This window comes from Protopterus annectens, chromosome 5.part0 (assembly GCF_019279795.1).
Source record: "Protopterus annectens isolate FY-2018-M chromosome 5.part0, PAN1.0, whole genome shotgun sequence".
Lineage (NCBI taxonomy): Eukaryota > Metazoa > Chordata > Ceratodontiformes > Protopteridae > Protopterus > Protopterus annectens.
Window position 1 is genome coordinate 275,997,434 of NC_056735.1, and position 17,980 is coordinate 276,015,413.

Below are 17,980 nucleotides of genomic sequence, written 5' to 3' on the forward strand. Positions count from 1 at the left end.
CAATGAAAAGACTCAAAATATGAGGCACAACTCGGGGACAGCATGGGTGTATGATATAAAGTCTGAAACTCAAAGCACATTTTTTACATCTAGACCTCAACAGTTTGCCAGAAAAAGCACAGATTTTTACTAGAAACAGATCAAACATGTCAAGTAAAATCAGCGACTCTTCCTCTTCATGTAATATCTGTCTTGCTTTACTTACTGTTTGTGTTTTGGCATTCGTCTCCCTTCTCTCTCTATCAGCCAGCAACAATTGTAGAATGGGTAGATTGTTTAATCAACACTTGGTAAACCTGAAGAGCAGTCACAAAATAATAATAAAAAAAAAAACGGTTTGGCAATGGCAGGCAGCAACAACTCCAGTCAGCCCACACTTCACCGCTGGACCGTTCAAAGCTGTAATGCACTCCACAAAGCAGTACCAGTGGGATACTGAAAATTAAGCTAGCAGCCAGCCAAACCAACCAGTAGGCTTTTTGATTTGGAATTGGTAGCAGGTGTATAAGAGTGCTGAGCATGATATTTCTGCAAAATTGAAAAGTTGACTTTGACTTTCTGGTAATGATAGTACAGCAGCATGATGCCAACTCCAGCCCAGGCTACATGAAAATAAAGCCTGAGCTGAATGGGAACCCAGGCAAGCCCAAAAAAAAACACAGAAAAAGCACAGATTTTTGCCAGAAACAGATCAAACATGTCAAGTAAAAATCAGTGACTGTTCCTCATCATGTAATATCTGTCTACTAGAATCATATGCCCCCTCACTCTGGAGACATGCTTTTACTATTCCACTCCATAAAGGAGGCAAAAACACTGACGCTTCTAATTTTCAGCCCATAGCCATCCTTTCCCCACTATCAAAAATCATGGAGAAGTGTATTCAATCCCAAATGATGTCCTCTCTGACCCAAAACAACCTACTAACCCCTACACAACATGGTTTCCACCCTGGACATAGTATCATCACTGCCTTCCTCTCCTTTCTAGATTCCATAAACCTAGCTCAAGTCAGAATAGTTTCTACTCTGTTCCTTGACATCTCCAAAGCCTTTGATACCATTTCCCACCCCTCCTACTATTCTAACTCTCCTGTCTCAACCCCCCCCCCCCACACTATCACCTGGTTCACTAGTTACCTCTCTGAAAGACAGCAAGCTGTGAAATGGAAAATCTCAATCTCTTCTTTTCTACACACCCCTACCGGTGTTCCCCAGGGTTCTGTCCTCGGCCCCCTCCTCTTTAACATTTTCCTTAATAACTTCCACCAGTTTTTCCCTGATGCCACACTAATTCAATATGCTGATGAATCGACTATCATTTCTTTAGCAGACACCACCTCTGACCTTCTCAAAACTCAGCATTCTATAATACCGAAACATGGATGCATAGTACTCACCTTGCCTTAAATCCCAACAAAACAAAGTTAATGATCTTCTCTCCATCTCAAAATACCAATATAGACAAAAACTCTTTCACAGTTACTGCTCAGAATAACACACCAAACTACTTGGTGTCATAATTGACAAAAATCTAAAATTTGGCAACCATATCCAAACTAACGTCAGAAAAACTCACCAAAAACTAAGTCTCCTGTATAGACACAATCAGTATCTTACCCTCTCCACCAGACACACCCTCACCTCTACTTACCTTTTACCCTCTCTTATGTATGGTGCCCCCATATTCACTAATCATCAGCTAGGTTTACAAGCCAAGCTGGAACCCTGTTAAAGTAAAATCTCCAAGTTTGCCAACAACTCTAGAAACTCGTCTCATCACTGTCTCTCTCCATTCTTTGCAATCTCTTGAACTTCCAAACTACATCAAACTTCTCAAACTTTCTACTGCTCACAAGCTCATATTCAAACTCTCTAGTTGTCCCTCTCTGTCCACCTCTTTAACCCACTACATTCCCAACCGCTCATTCAGATCAGAAAACCGCAATCTTCTAAACATATATAAACCCCTTCGACCCCCTGGCCACCTACTATTATCCTGCTCCTTAGCCAAACTCTGGAATTCTCTTCCTGCCTCCCTTCAAAATATTCAGAGCCACTCTAACTTCAAAACTCTTCTTCAATCACACCTCTTCTCAAAGTGGGAATTTTCCTTTACCCCTACCACCTAACTCCTGAATACCATCTCCCAAGTACTATAAGCCTGTACCCCGTACAACATAAACTCCTCGTATACCCACTCCTCTCACCACTATAAATCATCCTTTACCTCTCCCACCTCTCTCTTCTCCTCTCTGTCCTCTCCTCATATTTCTAACTCACACACACACACACAAAAACTTGTTTTTAGCTATACATAATGCTCATGATTTTCATATGGAGTGCCTATACTTTGTAAGTAATTGTTTGACTACATTTATTTATTTATTTTATTTTACATCTGTTGACTGGGCTAGTCTAACTGGATATATGTCCATTTTCAGTAGAGGCCCGGGGGGGAAAGCTCCAAGACAGATAAAAACAGACAATTTTTTTTTTTTTTTTTTTTGTGTCAAAAAAAAAAACTAGACATACATAAATCTCATTTTTTGTAAATCACTACTTAGAATTAGAAATGTCTTGTCTGTTCTATAACTAACTGCATAATATCTCTGTATACTTTCACTATTCTAATACTTAATCACTGTGTATAACTTTTGTATAAATATAAACTTTTTTTCTCCCTGGGCATCCACTAAAAATTGGCCTACACTGTGTAAGTAATGTTTTGACTATATGAATCTCAGTTTTTGGTAATTCATTACCTAGAAGCAGAAATGTTATGTCTTTTTTCCTTTAACTGGCTGCATATTATTCTTTGTATGTTTACACTGTTTTACTACTTTATAACTTTTGTATAAATTTTTATATAACTGACTACTTCTGTGGAGCTTTTCTGCCCGGGCCTACACTGAAAACGGGCTGTTCCAGGCCCAGTGGACTATCCCGGTCATCAAACTGTAGTAAATAAATGAAGCAAACCATCAAATCTTTCTAACCATTTTTAAAGCTTTTACCAGAGTAGCTTTTAATGAGACCATGCTTTTCATACATATATATTCATATATATGCTTGTGTGTATGCCTGTATATATGTGTAAGCCTGTGTGTGTGTGTGTGTGTGTGTGTGTGTGTGTGTGTGTGTGTGTGTGTGTGTGTGTATATATATAATGTGTGTATGTATCGATATTTATATATGTGTGTGTGTGTGTGTGTGTGTGTGTGTATATATATATGTGTGTGTGTGTGTGTATCCATATCCATATCCATATATATATATATATATATATATATATATATATATATATATATATATATATATATATGATTTTGCATGTAATATTGCTTTCCAGTGAACCTGCAGCAGAGAGAAGTGAGAGGCCAGCAAGCAGAGTGACTTGGTCCATTGACTCTGATTTTAGTTTGTCAAGTTCCACTTTCACTTGCTCTAGAGCACAAGTCGGAGCAGTGAAAAGACAAATCAGAGCAGCAAAGCAAGGAGTGAAACTGTGGCTAAAATCAGAGCACTGTGCTAAAATGGAGCAGTTGAGAGGTATGTTTGTCAGTTTTATAGGAATGAAATCTGTCTTAAAGAATAGCCACTCCCACACATTGAAAAGAAAGAGGAATTTTTATCCTTTTTTTTTAAACCTTTCTTGTGGTATTACTGTGTGTATATTATTTGTCTGTCCCCTAAATATCAAAGAGAGTATTGTGATTTTGTTATTTTTTGACAGCCTCTGGTAAGAGCATCAATTTACTTACTTACGTCTATGTATATCCTTTAACTTTTTTTGTGAGCAGGTTTTGCGTAGCGTTTTAATGTACAGTTTGCACTTTGGCATGAGGTAGTTGTTTAGTACTTTTTTCTTGCTTAGAACTGTCATTTTAAGCCATATTATGTAGCTAAGGTGAGGCGCTTGTCATCAGTGAACAAAGTTAATTTCTTATTTATAAAACTATTATTTATTGATCCTATAGCTGTTATCAGGGAGCAGCTTGATTACCTTTTCTATTTATTTTATGCTTTGTTGACTGGGGTTTGTCCCACTAGACCAGTGACCTGTTTTCAGGGGGGAACCTGTGATGTTATTCCTGTTGACTAGGGAAATTTAGCCAGGACATCAGGGAAATTCCCCTATTCTTTCTGGGGTATGTTTTACATCCTCCCAAGAAGCCCTCAGAGGCACATGCGACCTCAGTTTAACATATCATCTGAAGGATTTGAGTGCAGCACATCCCTTTATCTACACTGCAGTGTCAGTATTGTAAAAATTAATCCATATATCTGGTGTGGGAATATAACATTACAGTCTTCTGGCACCAAAGTGGAGTATGTTCCCTGTTGAGCCACTAACATTTTTCTCAGGATTATGTAATTTGGAGATTTAGTCATCCCTTCCTGCTACAGGATGTCACACATGCGACTGATACTAGAAGAAAATAATGTGTCTTCTCAGAAAAAGCAACAGTTGGACTATAAAGCTGTAGTAAATCCTTCATGTAAGCAGTACCCAAGTCATGTTTTCTTTATACGTGGCATTCTTGCAGTTGGATTAAAGAAAAAAAATATTTTGTGATCTGAAGAAATGTAACATTTGAATGGATTTATCCCCTATGCAAAGTACAGGCAAGCTGAATAATAGACCTAGGAATAATTATTAACACTACATTTGTTTATTTATAAAACAAACCACAGGCACAGATCCAAAAATGTAGTTTATTCTCTAGCGCCTTGGTCAAAGACCTTCAAGGAGTAGTAAAATCTATCACAAAACCAGTTCCTTATATACAAACTAAATGAGATAATTATTCCATTATACAATTAAATAAAATGCCTCCAATTAACCTCACATCTTCTCTATAAAGAGTCTGTTTTTATTTTAAAGTATAATACCTTCATTCCCACAGGTTTGAACTGTGAGGTTAATTGGAAGTATTTATTTAATTGTATAATGGAATAATTGTTTCATTTAGTTTGTATATAAGGAACTGGTTTTGTGATGGATTTTACTACTCCTTGAAGATCTTTGAGGTGCTAGAGAGTAAACTACATTTTTGGATCTCTGCCTGTGGTTTGTTCTTATCTGTTTTGGAGTGTGTCATTTGTGATTTGTTTATTTATATTTTTCTAAGTGTCAGGGAGATTATATTTTTGGATAACATGAATTATATTAAAAATCAGCATTGCATACCAGTTTCATGAAAAGAGCTTCGTAGAAATTATTTTTAAAGTCAGGTTTAGTTTATTTCTTACAGCTGATCTCCACTGCTATATGTTCAATGTATTGAATATATTTTGAAAGTAATTTTTTCAACTGTCTTTTCAGTTGAAGAGAGCACCATTGTCATCTTCCAAGAAGGTAACATTTGGACTGAGCAGAAATACAACAACAGGTACATGTGCTTAATGAGATGGCCATACATCTCCTGTAGTAAATATAGATATTGGTTGTACTGTTCTTGGAAACCAATAAAAATGTAACGTTGCTTGTTGTTTGTCTGCTTTGGATCCTAGAAATGATGCAAAATAGGAAAGGTAAGGTGTCTAGTAGGGAGGGTAGAGAATGCTGGTACCTTTGTCAAAAAGAATGGCTTTGTGCAAATCAAGACAAAATGATAGAGTTGTAGAATGCCCTCCCAGAGTTTAAAGCCTGCTTCATTGAAAATGCTGTCCTCAGGAAGCATCTTGCAACTTCTGTTGTGCAGTCTTCAGGGCTGAAAGAGCCAGACACCATGATAGAGCACTTTAGGGAAGTGAGTAATAGCTAAGAGGTATGGGGGGATGGTAGAAGATGAACAATCCAATGTATGTATCTAATGATGGAAAATTCAAATGAGGGAAGAGACCGAGTATGAGGTGTTTTCATTGGTGGTCTGTCGTAGGACTCCTTAGAGTAAGCCATTATGTAGTGTGTAAGTGTTAAAGTTTACATAAATGTTTAATTTTTTTTTGCTTAGAGTAGTGGTAAAGTTGCAAACCAAAACTGTAGAAATCCAACTGAAATATAAAAAAACATGAATATCAGATGGCCAATGGTTAAAAACAATTTATAGAAATGCAAAATAAAAGATGAGCGCTTTCATCTCTAATCACATAGTCTTCAATCTCTAATCTCATAGTCTTCATCAAATAATAAGTAGCAGTCATGTGAACACTAAAATACTCTCTGCAAAACACATGATAAATTTAAAAACCAAGCATCTTTAAGTAACATTGTTACAAAATGGCCATAGGCAGATATAGTGATTAAAAGTAATGCAATTTATAGCAACTTGACATCAAGTGAAAAATTATAAATTCTGGATGAATATTACCAAGATTATTATGAAAAAAATGTTGTGATGCATAAGTCATTATTTTTCATATGCTTTCAACTTTCATAATTCAAAAGATTTAGTTTAAGGATTTCAGTTATAAATATCAGGCAACATTTGCAGAGTTTGACAAAATTGTGACAATATCTTACAACGAAAAACCAGGAAGATTGAAAGGGACCATCCTGACTACTTTAAAGGTAAAGCATACCCTGATCCACCCAAAGGGCAGCAGCACAGGAATCAACAATTTGAGCAAGTGCAGGGACCTGGAGTGGATAATACATGTGATGAGGATGAAATACAATCTGATGAAGAACCCCCTTTGGAGTATCCGAGACTTCGGCAGTCGGAACAACAGAAAAACAAGAGAGCAAACAACTGCAGTCCTTACCCTTTACTGGCCCGGACATCCAGACCATATCAGAGGAAGAAGTTCCACAGTGCCAAAGCGAATGGCCAGCACTGGTAACTGATATAGTTGATACAGATACTGTTAATAATATTTCCATTGTTACTAATGATTTTAAAACGTACAACTTCAGTAATTTACATATCACTGAAGAACACGCTGAACTCTTTTTAGCAAAGATTATAAATTTGTTCCATCTATGTGGGCCGATATCACCAAAGTTATCAGTGAACTTTAATTGTACACTAGGAAGCTAAATCTGAGTTCATTTTTAATAACGATAATAATGACCAGAATCATTGCGATTTTAGGGTCCCCAGTGTATTTAACCCTGATTTACATCCCACTTTACATCTTTTTGAACAATTTTGTGAGCTGGGCATTCGTCTTATACTCATTCATGTTCATGTTCACAATTATAATCTGGGTAAAACAGAGTGAGATGTACTACAAGAGCTGAAAGTGATGCAGCAGTTAAGAATTATGCAGTCTGATTAAAGGTGTAGGCTTGGTCATCAAGAATCAACTAGATAATGAACAGCATATGTTTCAGTGTATCATGTGATGACATGTGTCTTGAAGCCTCACTTAACGAAGTCAATATTTCATATCGGAAAATCGATTATTTACACGCTATGTTGACACAAGGCTAAATTAGCCCACAGGAGTAGAACTTCATGCATATTGATGCCCCTAAAATACCAACAATATTTGGGGTGCCCAAAATCCACAAATGTCTTATTGATGCACCATTCAGACCCATTGTGAATGCAGGCTGTTCTAAGACGAGTTATATAGCCAGATATTTCGATCATCAGCGCAAGGCTCTTGTCATGGGCATTTCATACCTTTGTAAGGACTCCGTGGACTTTCTAACCAAATGTCAGTAATTACATGATCTTAGTAACATAGTTTTTTTCAACCATTGATGTTAAGAATCCATTTAGTTGTATTCCCCATGACATTGGGCTAGAATGGTTCTCTGAATATTTTATAATATGAAGTTGGAACAGGATACAACTAACACACTGAGCACACTGGTTGAACTTGCTCTTGATAATAACTTCGTATTTTATGAAGGACATTATTTTAAACAAAAGTCCAATATTGCAGTGGGTTCAGCTTGTGGACTACTCTTTGCCAGTATTATTACGACGGCATGGGAAAACACATACCTTTTAGCCACTGAATTTGCTAAATATATTAAAATTTATATATGCTATCTGCATGATATATTTGTTGTATGGTCTGGTTCCATCGACAACATCAATGTATTCATCCAGTATATTAATGGCATCATCTCATTCTTAAACTTCACCCATACTGTCAGCCAGGATTTCATTGCATATCTCAATGTGACAATATCTACAGAGTCCTCAAATCATACAGTCACATTGAAAATGTATAGAAAGCTTACATATTCTAACACATTCCTACATGACAGCAGCAATCACCCCACCACCAAAAATTAACTGTGGTTAAAGGGAAGATGGTGAGGGCTGCATGAATGGTTTCTACCTTTCAGGATTTTGTGAATGAGTGTCACATTTTGAGTGATATGTTCAAAAATATCCTGTTACCTTGATGCAATCGATTATGAGTGAGGTAATCTAGAAAAGATGAGCTGCTGTATACACACCATTACTCAGTAAGAACATTACCAGAATTTCAGTGGCATCAACAACCATTGATGAAGTTCAAATTAATAGTTCCAGGACCTGTACTAAGGACGACAACACGATTAGTCACACTCAAACTAATGTGAACTTTGGTCATTCTTTTGTGACTACTTTCAACACAGATAGTTTACAAATAGCTGATATTCTCACTAAGAACTGGCAGCTTATCCAACAATATTTATGATATATTGGGTGCATGTCCAAGGACTGTGTAGAAACGTGGATAGTGTTTCAAAATTGATTTTGATAATATAGCCCATAACAACAACAAGCAAAGTTGTAAAAATGTCTAAGTGTGGTACATGTGGCCAGTGCCAATATAGTCAAATTGGTGATTGTATCCAGGTGAGCAACAAGATGTTAAAGATCCAGGGCCATTATAACTCATACACAGGGTGTCGTATATAATAAGTTATGTAACCAGTGTTCTGCATTTTATATTGGGAAAACAGAGCACAAGCTTAAACAACATATATAGGAGCATACCTATGATGTTAGAGACAAAAAAAAATACTAACACTTTTTATTTAAGCATCTGCCTAAGTACAATGATTGCAATTTCTCTTTCACTATTTTAGATAAAGTGAATTGAAATCCAAGAGCAGGCATTTGGACTTTCATTTTGGAGCAAAGGGAACTGTGGTGTCAAATCTCTTTTAATGCCACTGCTTCACCAGTTCTCAGTGATATCATATAAATTACTAGTTTATTAAAGTTGGAAGCATATGAAAAATGACTTTTAATTATTGCAACTTTTTTCATAATAATTTTGGTAATATTCATCCATGATGTATAATTCTTCACTTGATATCAATTGCGTTAGTTTTAATCACTATATCTGCCTCTGGCCATTTTGTTATAATGCCACTTTAAAATGCCTGGTTTTTAAATTCATCGTGATTTGCAAAGAGTATGCTAGTGTTCACATGACTTCTACTTATTATCTGATGAAGTCTCTCTGATTAGAGACGAAAGTGCTTATCTTTCATTTTGCATTTCTATTAAACCATTTTAACCATTGGCCGTCTGTTGTTTTTTTTTTTACAATTTAGTGATAAAGTTGCCCAATGGGGCAGTCACAATGGAAGTAATGAAGAATGACAACTGGAAACTGCAATATAATATGAACTCACTTTAAAGCTATGCCCATTACCTTTTACAATTTAGTGATAAAGTTGCCCAATGGGCCAGTCATAATGGAAGTAATGAAGAATGACAATTGGAAACTGCAATATAATATGAACTAACTTTAAAGCTATGTCCATTACCTAGACAGACAGCTGTAAGGAATATTTCTCACTATAAATATCCCAGCAGAAGGAAGAACAAAGAAAGAGAGTTCATTTGGAAAGTGAAAGTGTCCCTGTTCATAAAGATGGAGGTGCGGTAGGGGGAAGGTTTACTATTACTTATCTCCTTGAAGTTCTCCTGTTGGAGTAAGCCTACTTGTATACAACTGTACTATCCCCTTCAAGGAGGGTTTCTGTTACAGTAGTGGTAAATCATTTCCAAGTAGTTTCTAACCTCTGTTTGGGAGACAGAAACATGTAACATCATATACCTGATAAAGGTAAGTAGTCCTCTGCTATGTGTGTCTATGTCTGTATCTATATATCTATGTATATTTATCTCTCTCTCTCTCTCTATATATATATATATATATATATATGGACAGACAAGAGGAGAAGGTAAACGCTTGCACCACACCACACTTATCACATAGTCCCTCAAAACCTACACCACCAAAACACACACATAGATACCCAAAACACACACCTACATTCACGGAGGCTCTCAATAAAAACCTGCCCAAGCATCAGAGACATCCAAAGCATAAACGCAAGCAAACTCCACCCCCAACACAACCCAAATGACACATAGCCCACAAACTCAGTGTGCCACTCAACCACAGCCCATAAGGCATAACAACGTACCCAACACTCTAGTCATAGGTGACTCTATAGTCAGGCACACTGATGTTCCACTCACTAGACTAAACAAGGAGAAAGTTAATGTCAGCTGCCAGGATCCGCCACATAACGCATGCACTCAGGTCACTCCACAATAAGTACAAATATGACACTGTCATTGTCCATGTTGGTGTGAATGACCTGAGATGTACCTCCCTGGACTACATGAAAAGAGACATGGAGGAGCTCTCCGATCTTGTATCCCAGGCAGGTATAACCCTAACCCTGAGTAGCATCCTGCCATCACCCAGAATGATACCACAGTACAAGGACAAAATGATTGACTTCAACAATTGGCTAAGCTTCTGGTGTCATTCTAAGGGGATCTAGTATTTGTCTGCCTGGGACGACATGATCGACAGACCACGATGCTTTGCCAGAGATGGCCTGCACCTGTCGCCCTTAGGATTCCGGATACTGGCTAAGGCTCTTGCCACCCTTATAGTGCCTTTTTTAGGCAAATTTCAAATGACAAATTCACCACCATAACCGGTACAAGCAAGCAAAATCTGAGGGTAATGCTACTCAATGCTAGAAGTCTAAACCTCAAAATGCACTCACTCGAGGCACTCCTTAAAATGGAGAACATTGACATCTGTGCAGTGACAGAGACCTGGTTCAAAGCTCCAGAGAGCACCCCTGCATTACCAGGCTACAATTCATACCACACCGTTCGGCCACCTAACCCAGAACGAAGCACTAAAGGCGGAGGCGTGTCCATAATTCACACCTCCAGGCTAGCTGCACAGTATAATGCATCCGAGATTATCCAAGTGCAACTAACTCTGGGCAAGACCGCAATCCAAATTGTAGCTTGCTACAGACCCCCCCACCATGCCCCAGGATTCCCACTCCTCATTTCTTGATACACTGGAAAGTATTAGGGTACAACCCAACACCCTAATAATGGGCGATTTAAACTACCCCACCATAAACTGGGAAAACTACTCATGTACCAACTCCTTTGCTCAACGTTTTCTAGAATTCATAAATTCCAACGCCTTGGATCAACTTATTCACATCCCCACCAGGGGCAGCAGTATCCTAGACCTGGTCATTACCAACATGGGAAACCAGTGTTCCACACCAGTGGTCAATTCCTCGTTGGTCAGATCCGACCACAAGCTAATCAGCCTAGACATCCACATCCCATCCCCAATTAAGGAAACCATTGTAAAAAGCTTCTCCAAAGCCAACTTCACACTTCTTACGACAGAAGTGGCAAACTTCATGACACCCATGCAGACGGACAATAGAGGTATGACTGCTGAATCCTACACAAATGCACTTTATAAGCACTTACACGAGTGCATGGATCATGCTATCCCTAATAGAACCAAGATGTTATCTTCCAAAAAAGGAAGCCAATCTGGTGGTCCTCTGCCATAAACAAACTCCACAACAGGAGAAAGAAACTGTTGCAAAAAAGAGTAAAATCCCATGACTGGAGGAACTCCCTGGTCAACCTCAGTAAGAAGCTGAGATCCCTCATAAAATCCTCCAAAGCTAGTTACGAAAACAAAATTGCCACTGACTCTAAAGACAACCACAAAGCATTCTATAGCTATGTCAAGAATCTCAATGGGAACACTCAGATCTGCTCTGAGTTACAGCACAATGGCACTAAATATACAGAACCAACTGATATTGCCAACATCCTAGCAGATAGGTTCAGTGCTAACTTTACCCCCCTCTCACCCCCTAGAGGGCCCATCTCTATACTGGAAGAATGCAAAGTTCCTATAATCACGACTGCACAGGTAAAAAACACGCTCTCCAAAGCCAAGAACACAGCATCCATGGGACCTGCCAATATCCCAGGCTGCGTTCTACACGAACTACAGAATGAACTGGCACCCTACCCAAGTGCCATGTTCAGTCATAGCCTCACCTCAGGCTTTGTACCCACTGAATAGCGCACCACGACGGTTATCCCACTCCACAAAGGGGGAGCCACGACGGACCCTGAGAACTACTGCCCCATTAGAATGATGAGCCTGGTCTGCAAGGCTATGGAACATATCATCGTGAAACTCATAAACAAAGACATTGGTAATTTCCAAACTCTGGACCCTACCCAGTTTGGATTTGTAAAAGGCAGATCATGTCTCCTAAACCTGATTGACTTCTTTGAAGCAGTCACCAAAGCCATAGATGAGGGTAAAATGGCTCACACAGCTTATCTAGATCTCGCCAAGGCTTTCGATACCATCCCCCACTCTGGAAATATAGATAAGCTCACTAAGCTAGGTATAAATCCCTATGTCACAAGATGGGTTGCCAACTGGCTCACAGACAGAACACACTGTGAAAGTAGCGGATTCCAAATCCCACTTCAGACCAGTGACAAGTGGAGTACCACAGGGTTCAGTCCTGGGTCCTCTCCTGCTTGGTATCTACTTCTCTGAAGTGCAGGCTAACACAGAAGGACTTTGGCTAACAAAGTTTGCAGATGACTGCAAACTAGGAGCCATAATCAAAACTCCTAACGATGTGGACAAACTACAAAAGGGCCTCACTGACACAGTTACCTGGTGTCAAAGCCATGGCCTGAAACTCAGTGCCAAAAAGTGTATTGTCATCCTCTTTGGTAAAAACTCTGTACCCATGAACTACCACATAGCTGGTAATCTACTTAATGCTGAAAATGTGAGGAGACCTAGGGACACAGGTGGACAGTAGTCTCTCCTTTGATAATCACATCGCCACAGTGGTCAGGAAATCCTTCTACGTGGCTCATCTCATCACAAAAGGATTCTCATCCAGAAAAAAAGAGGTCATTGTTCCCCTCTATTCATCACTCGTTAGACCCATTATAGAGTACAACGCCCCTTTTGGTATGTCCCTCACAAGACATCTACAACAACTGGAAAGACCACAGAAATACCTCACAAAGAGGATTACTGGCCTCAAACAGATGCCCTACACAGACCGTCTCAAAAGACTACAGCTTTACTCCATTGTATATCGCCTACTCATGGGCGATCTCTGCCTAACATACAAAGCTATGTCAAACCCAGAGCTGTTGGACATGCTCCACTTAAAGAAATCCCAATACCTCCGAGCTACACACTCTAGGGATCTAAACCTTGTCACCACAATAAACAGAACATGCTGGAGGGATAGATTCCTGTCCCAGAGACTTCCCATACTCTGGAACAGACTACCTATCTATGTCAAACAGAGCTCCTCATTAGCACTCTTCAAGAAAAATCTTGATGATTGGATGGGAAATGGGAAATTCACCCCAGGGATCACTTCTGTGGCTGTGCTCGACAGGGGCACAGGAAAATAATTTTCTTGGGTGGCGAAAGCCAGGGTACATTTTTTGGCTAGGCTTATATAGGCCCTAGGGCCAATAGCCTAGTACCTACCTATGAACCTAAATATATATATATATATATATATATATATATATATATATATATATATATACACATATACACACACACACACACACACACATAGATATATGTATGTAAAATTTTCTATATGTATCTTGCTGATATAAAATGTGTATTAAACATGTTGCTAAAGGAGGGGGTGCCTATGCCATAGTTAGATGACCAACAGATTTGCTGTTAACTGTCAAAAAATGGGTGTTACAGTAGCCATTAATATTCTTATCCAAGTCTTATACAGAACGTAATAAAAGGAATTTTCTTTGTACAAACAAAATAAGCATTCAGAGATACCTAGGTAAGACCTGAATAGGTAAATATGAAATGTGTTATAAACAGTTTTTCTGGAAATCTTAGTTTGTGTTATTAACACGCTTTCTTCTTGAAAGTGAGTGGTAAAATGAAAAAATACACCAACCACTAAACAGAAAAAAGCAAATGTTGTCTTTTGGCTTTTCCTGGTTAGGGGTCGACACAGTGGAACTCTGGTCCGCTAATGATTGGCAGTAGTTTTTCACGCATGCCGAGGTGCCATCTCGACGTTCAACCTTCAACAAAGGCACGCCCATTTACACATGTCTTTCGAATGCCCACCCAACCGTGGGGAGGACATGCAGACTCCACACACAAGGCACTCCCCGCACTCCAGCCAAGAATCGAACAGGAGAACCTCTTGCTGTGAGGCAACAATGCTACCGCTGCACCACCGCGGACAGAAAAAAGCAAATATTCTTTCAGAATTTATGTTGACCAATGGATGAGAGATCGCAGATATACCCCAGGGATTACTTCAGTTTCACTGCTTGACAGAGGCACAGCAAAATAATAGGCATAGTTTTATTCAAACTAAAGGGGTGGCGAAAGCCACATAACTATGGGCTAGGCTTATAAATGCCCTTGGGCAGATAGCCTAGTATGAACCTATGAACCTATGTTCAGAAGAATGTCATAAAGTGGTTTAGCTGGCATCATGTAAAAAAATAAAAAAAACAAGCATTTCTGCTTGAAAAGAAAGGAGATTTCTTATGCGTATTGTAAAGTAAACTATGAATGTTATTTGTGTGAATCAGTGTTGCTGGCATAACATTAAGGAATTCTGCCACAGGTTGAGGTCTGACTTCAGGTCAGACTTTCAGAGCTGAGCACCCTTTAACCTCAACCAGGCTAATGTCATCTTCACCTGAGGTGTCCTCGGGTACAATGGTATAAAGGTGATTTCTGCTGATATTAACTTCATTACTTTCTTGCTGCGTTGCTCAGTGTTTAGTCTGCACACTGGAACAAAGCATCCATTACTTTGTCGATCTAGGCCTCAGACTAATGAGTGAGCAGCTAAGTACTTTTATTGAAATTGTTATGTTGCCCAATTTATAGTGATCAGTATATTTAGTTATCCACAATCCACTATCTACTTTTAATTGGAAAAAAGTCCATAAAAAGTGGTCCAGTGTACAGCCCTGTAGGACACCACTGGTAACCCTTGCCAGAATACAGTGGATATAAAAAGTGTATACACCCCTGTTAAAATGCCAGGTTTTTGTGATATGAAAAAAATGAGACCATAATAAATCATTTCAAAATGTTTCCCACCTTTAATGTGACCTACAAACCTGTACAATTCAGTTGAAAAACAAATCTGTTGGAAAAAAATGTAAAAAATAAAAAAAGTACAATAAGCTAGTTGCACAAGTGTACACACCCTTAAACTAATACTTTGTTGAAGCACCTTTTGATTGAATTACAGCATTCAGTCTTCTTGGGTAGGAGTCTATCAGCATGGCACATCTTGACTTGGCAGTATTTGCCCACTCTTCCTTACAAAAGCACTCCAAATCTGTCAGATTGTGAGAGCATCTCTTGTGCACAGCCCTCTTCAGGTCACCCCACAGATTTTCTATTGGATTTAACTGGTCTCTGGCTGAGCCATTCCAAAACTTAAAATTTCTTCTGGTGAAGACATTCTTTTTTTGATTTGGTTGTATGCTTGGGGTCATTGTCATGTTGAAAGGTGAAATTCCTCTTCATCTTCAGCTTTCTAGCAGACGCCTGAAGGTTTTTGGGCTAAAAGTGACTGGTATTTGGAACTGTTCAGAATTCCCTCCACCTTGACTAAAGCCCCAGTTCCAGCTGAAGAAAAGCAACCCCAAAGCATGATACTGCCACCACCATGCTTCATTGTGGGGATGGTGTTCTTCTGGTGATGCAAAGTGTTGTTTTTACACCAAACGTACCTTTTGGAATTGTGGCCAAAAAGTCCAACCTTGGTCTCATCAGACCATAACACATTTTCCCACATGCTTTTGGGAGACTTGATGTATTGTTTTGCAAATTCTAGCCAGGCCTCGATGTTTTTCTGTGTAAGAAAAGGCTTCCGTCATGCAACCCTACCCCATAGCCCAGACGTATGGAGAATATGGGAGATTGTTGTCACATGTAGTACACAACCAGTAATTGCCAGAAATTCCTGCAGCTCATTTAGTGTTGCTGTAGGTCTCGTCAGCCTCCCCGACCAGTTTTCATTCATAGATGTGTACTAGGCTAATGGCCCTGGAGCCTTTACAAACCTAGCCCGTAGAAGTGCCACCCAGTGTTGGTTCCCAGTGCCTCTATCAAGTAGAGACACTTGAGCGATCCCTGGAGTGAACTTTCTATTACCCATCCACTCATTAAGATTTGTCTTGAAGAATGTCAGCGAGGTACTCTGCTTGACATTTGTGGGAAGTCTGTTCCAGAGCATAGGCAGCCTCTGGATGAGGAACCAGTCCCTCTAGCATGTTCTGTTGATTGTGATAATGAGGTTGAGGTCTCTGGAGCATGTGGTGTGGAGGGATTGGGATTTCTTTAGCTGTAGTATTTCTAACAGAGCTGGGTCAGACTTGGCTTTGTAAGTCTAACAGAGATCACCTCTAGGCGATATGAGACAGAGAATAGCTGGAGTCTTTTGAGTGTGTCCAAGCAGGACGTGTTTAATGCCTATGATCCTCTTCGTGAGGTACGTCTGTGGCCTCTCCAGCTGTTGCAGGTGTCTAGTGAGGTACATGCCAAATTGGGCATTATATTCAATGATTGGTTTAATGATGGAAGAGTAGAGAGAGACTACCTATTTCTTCCTGGATGCAAAACCCTTGGTAATGAGATGTGCCACATAGAAGGACTTTCTGGCCACAGTGGCAATGTGGTGGTCAAAGGAGAGGTTGCTGTCAACCTGTGTCCCCAGATCTCTTATAATGCCTTCAGTGTTCAGTGGGCTCCCATCCATGTGGTAATTAATGGGAACTGAGTTTTTACTAAAGGGGATTATGATGCATTTTTTGGCATTAAACTTAAGGCCATGGTTTTGACACCGGTCATTGGCCTCAGTGAGGCCTTTCTTTAGGATGTCTGCATCACTTGAGGAGTTAATAATGGCTCCCAGCCTGTAGTTGTCTGTGAACTTGGTCAGCCAGAGTCCCTTTGTATTGGCCTGGGCTTCTGAGAAGTAGATGCTGAACAGGAGAGGACCCAGGACTGATCCCTGTGGGACTCCACTCGTGACTGGTCGGCAGTTTGACTTTGAGTCCGCTACTTTCACATTGTGTGTTCTATTTGTGAGCCAATTAGCAACCACCTAGTGATATAGGGGTTGATGCTTAGTTTTGTGAGTTTATCAATAATTGAGTGAAGAATGGTATCAGAGGCCTTGGCCAGATCGAGGTAGGCTGTATGCACTGCCTTACCTTCATCCACAGCCCTGGTGACTGACTCAAAGAAGTCAACCAGGTTGAGCAGGTTGATTTCCCATATCTTTGTTAATCAGGTCTATGATGATGCGCTCCATAGCTTTACATATTAGACTCATCAGGCTAATGGGGCAATAATTCCCGGGGTCTGTAGTTGCTCCCCCTTTATGGAGAGGGAAGACTGTAGCAGTGTGCCATTCAGTAGAGACAAAGCCTGAGGTGAGGCTGTGACTGAACAGGGCACACAGATGTGGTGCCAGTATGCTTTGTAGGTCATGTAGAACACAGCTAGGGATATTATTGGGTCCCATGGAAGCTGTATTCTTGGCCTTGGACAATGCAGCTTTAACCTATGTTGCAGTAATGCTGGGTGCCTCCCATTCTTCTGGTATTGTGATTGGTCCTTTGGGAGGGGGGTAAAGTTGGCACTTAATCTGTCGGCCAGTATGTCGGCAATATCTGTTGGCTGAGTATAGGAGGTAC

At 39.6% G+C, this 17,980-nt stretch overlaps 1 protein-coding gene across 1 annotated transcript in view; it reads left to right on the forward strand.

Moving 5' to 3' along the window:
* The window catches only part of RRP1B (ribosomal RNA processing 1B), a 1,940,580-nt gene that overhangs the window by 1,795,081 nt on the left and 127,519 nt on the right, over positions 1–17,980 (forward strand). The window contains exon 15 of the mRNA XM_044071827.1: positions 5,329–5,395. Within this exon, the coding sequence (XP_043927762.1) occupies positions 5,329–5,395 (67 nt within the window). The remainder of the gene's footprint in view (positions 1–5,328; positions 5,396–17,980) is intronic.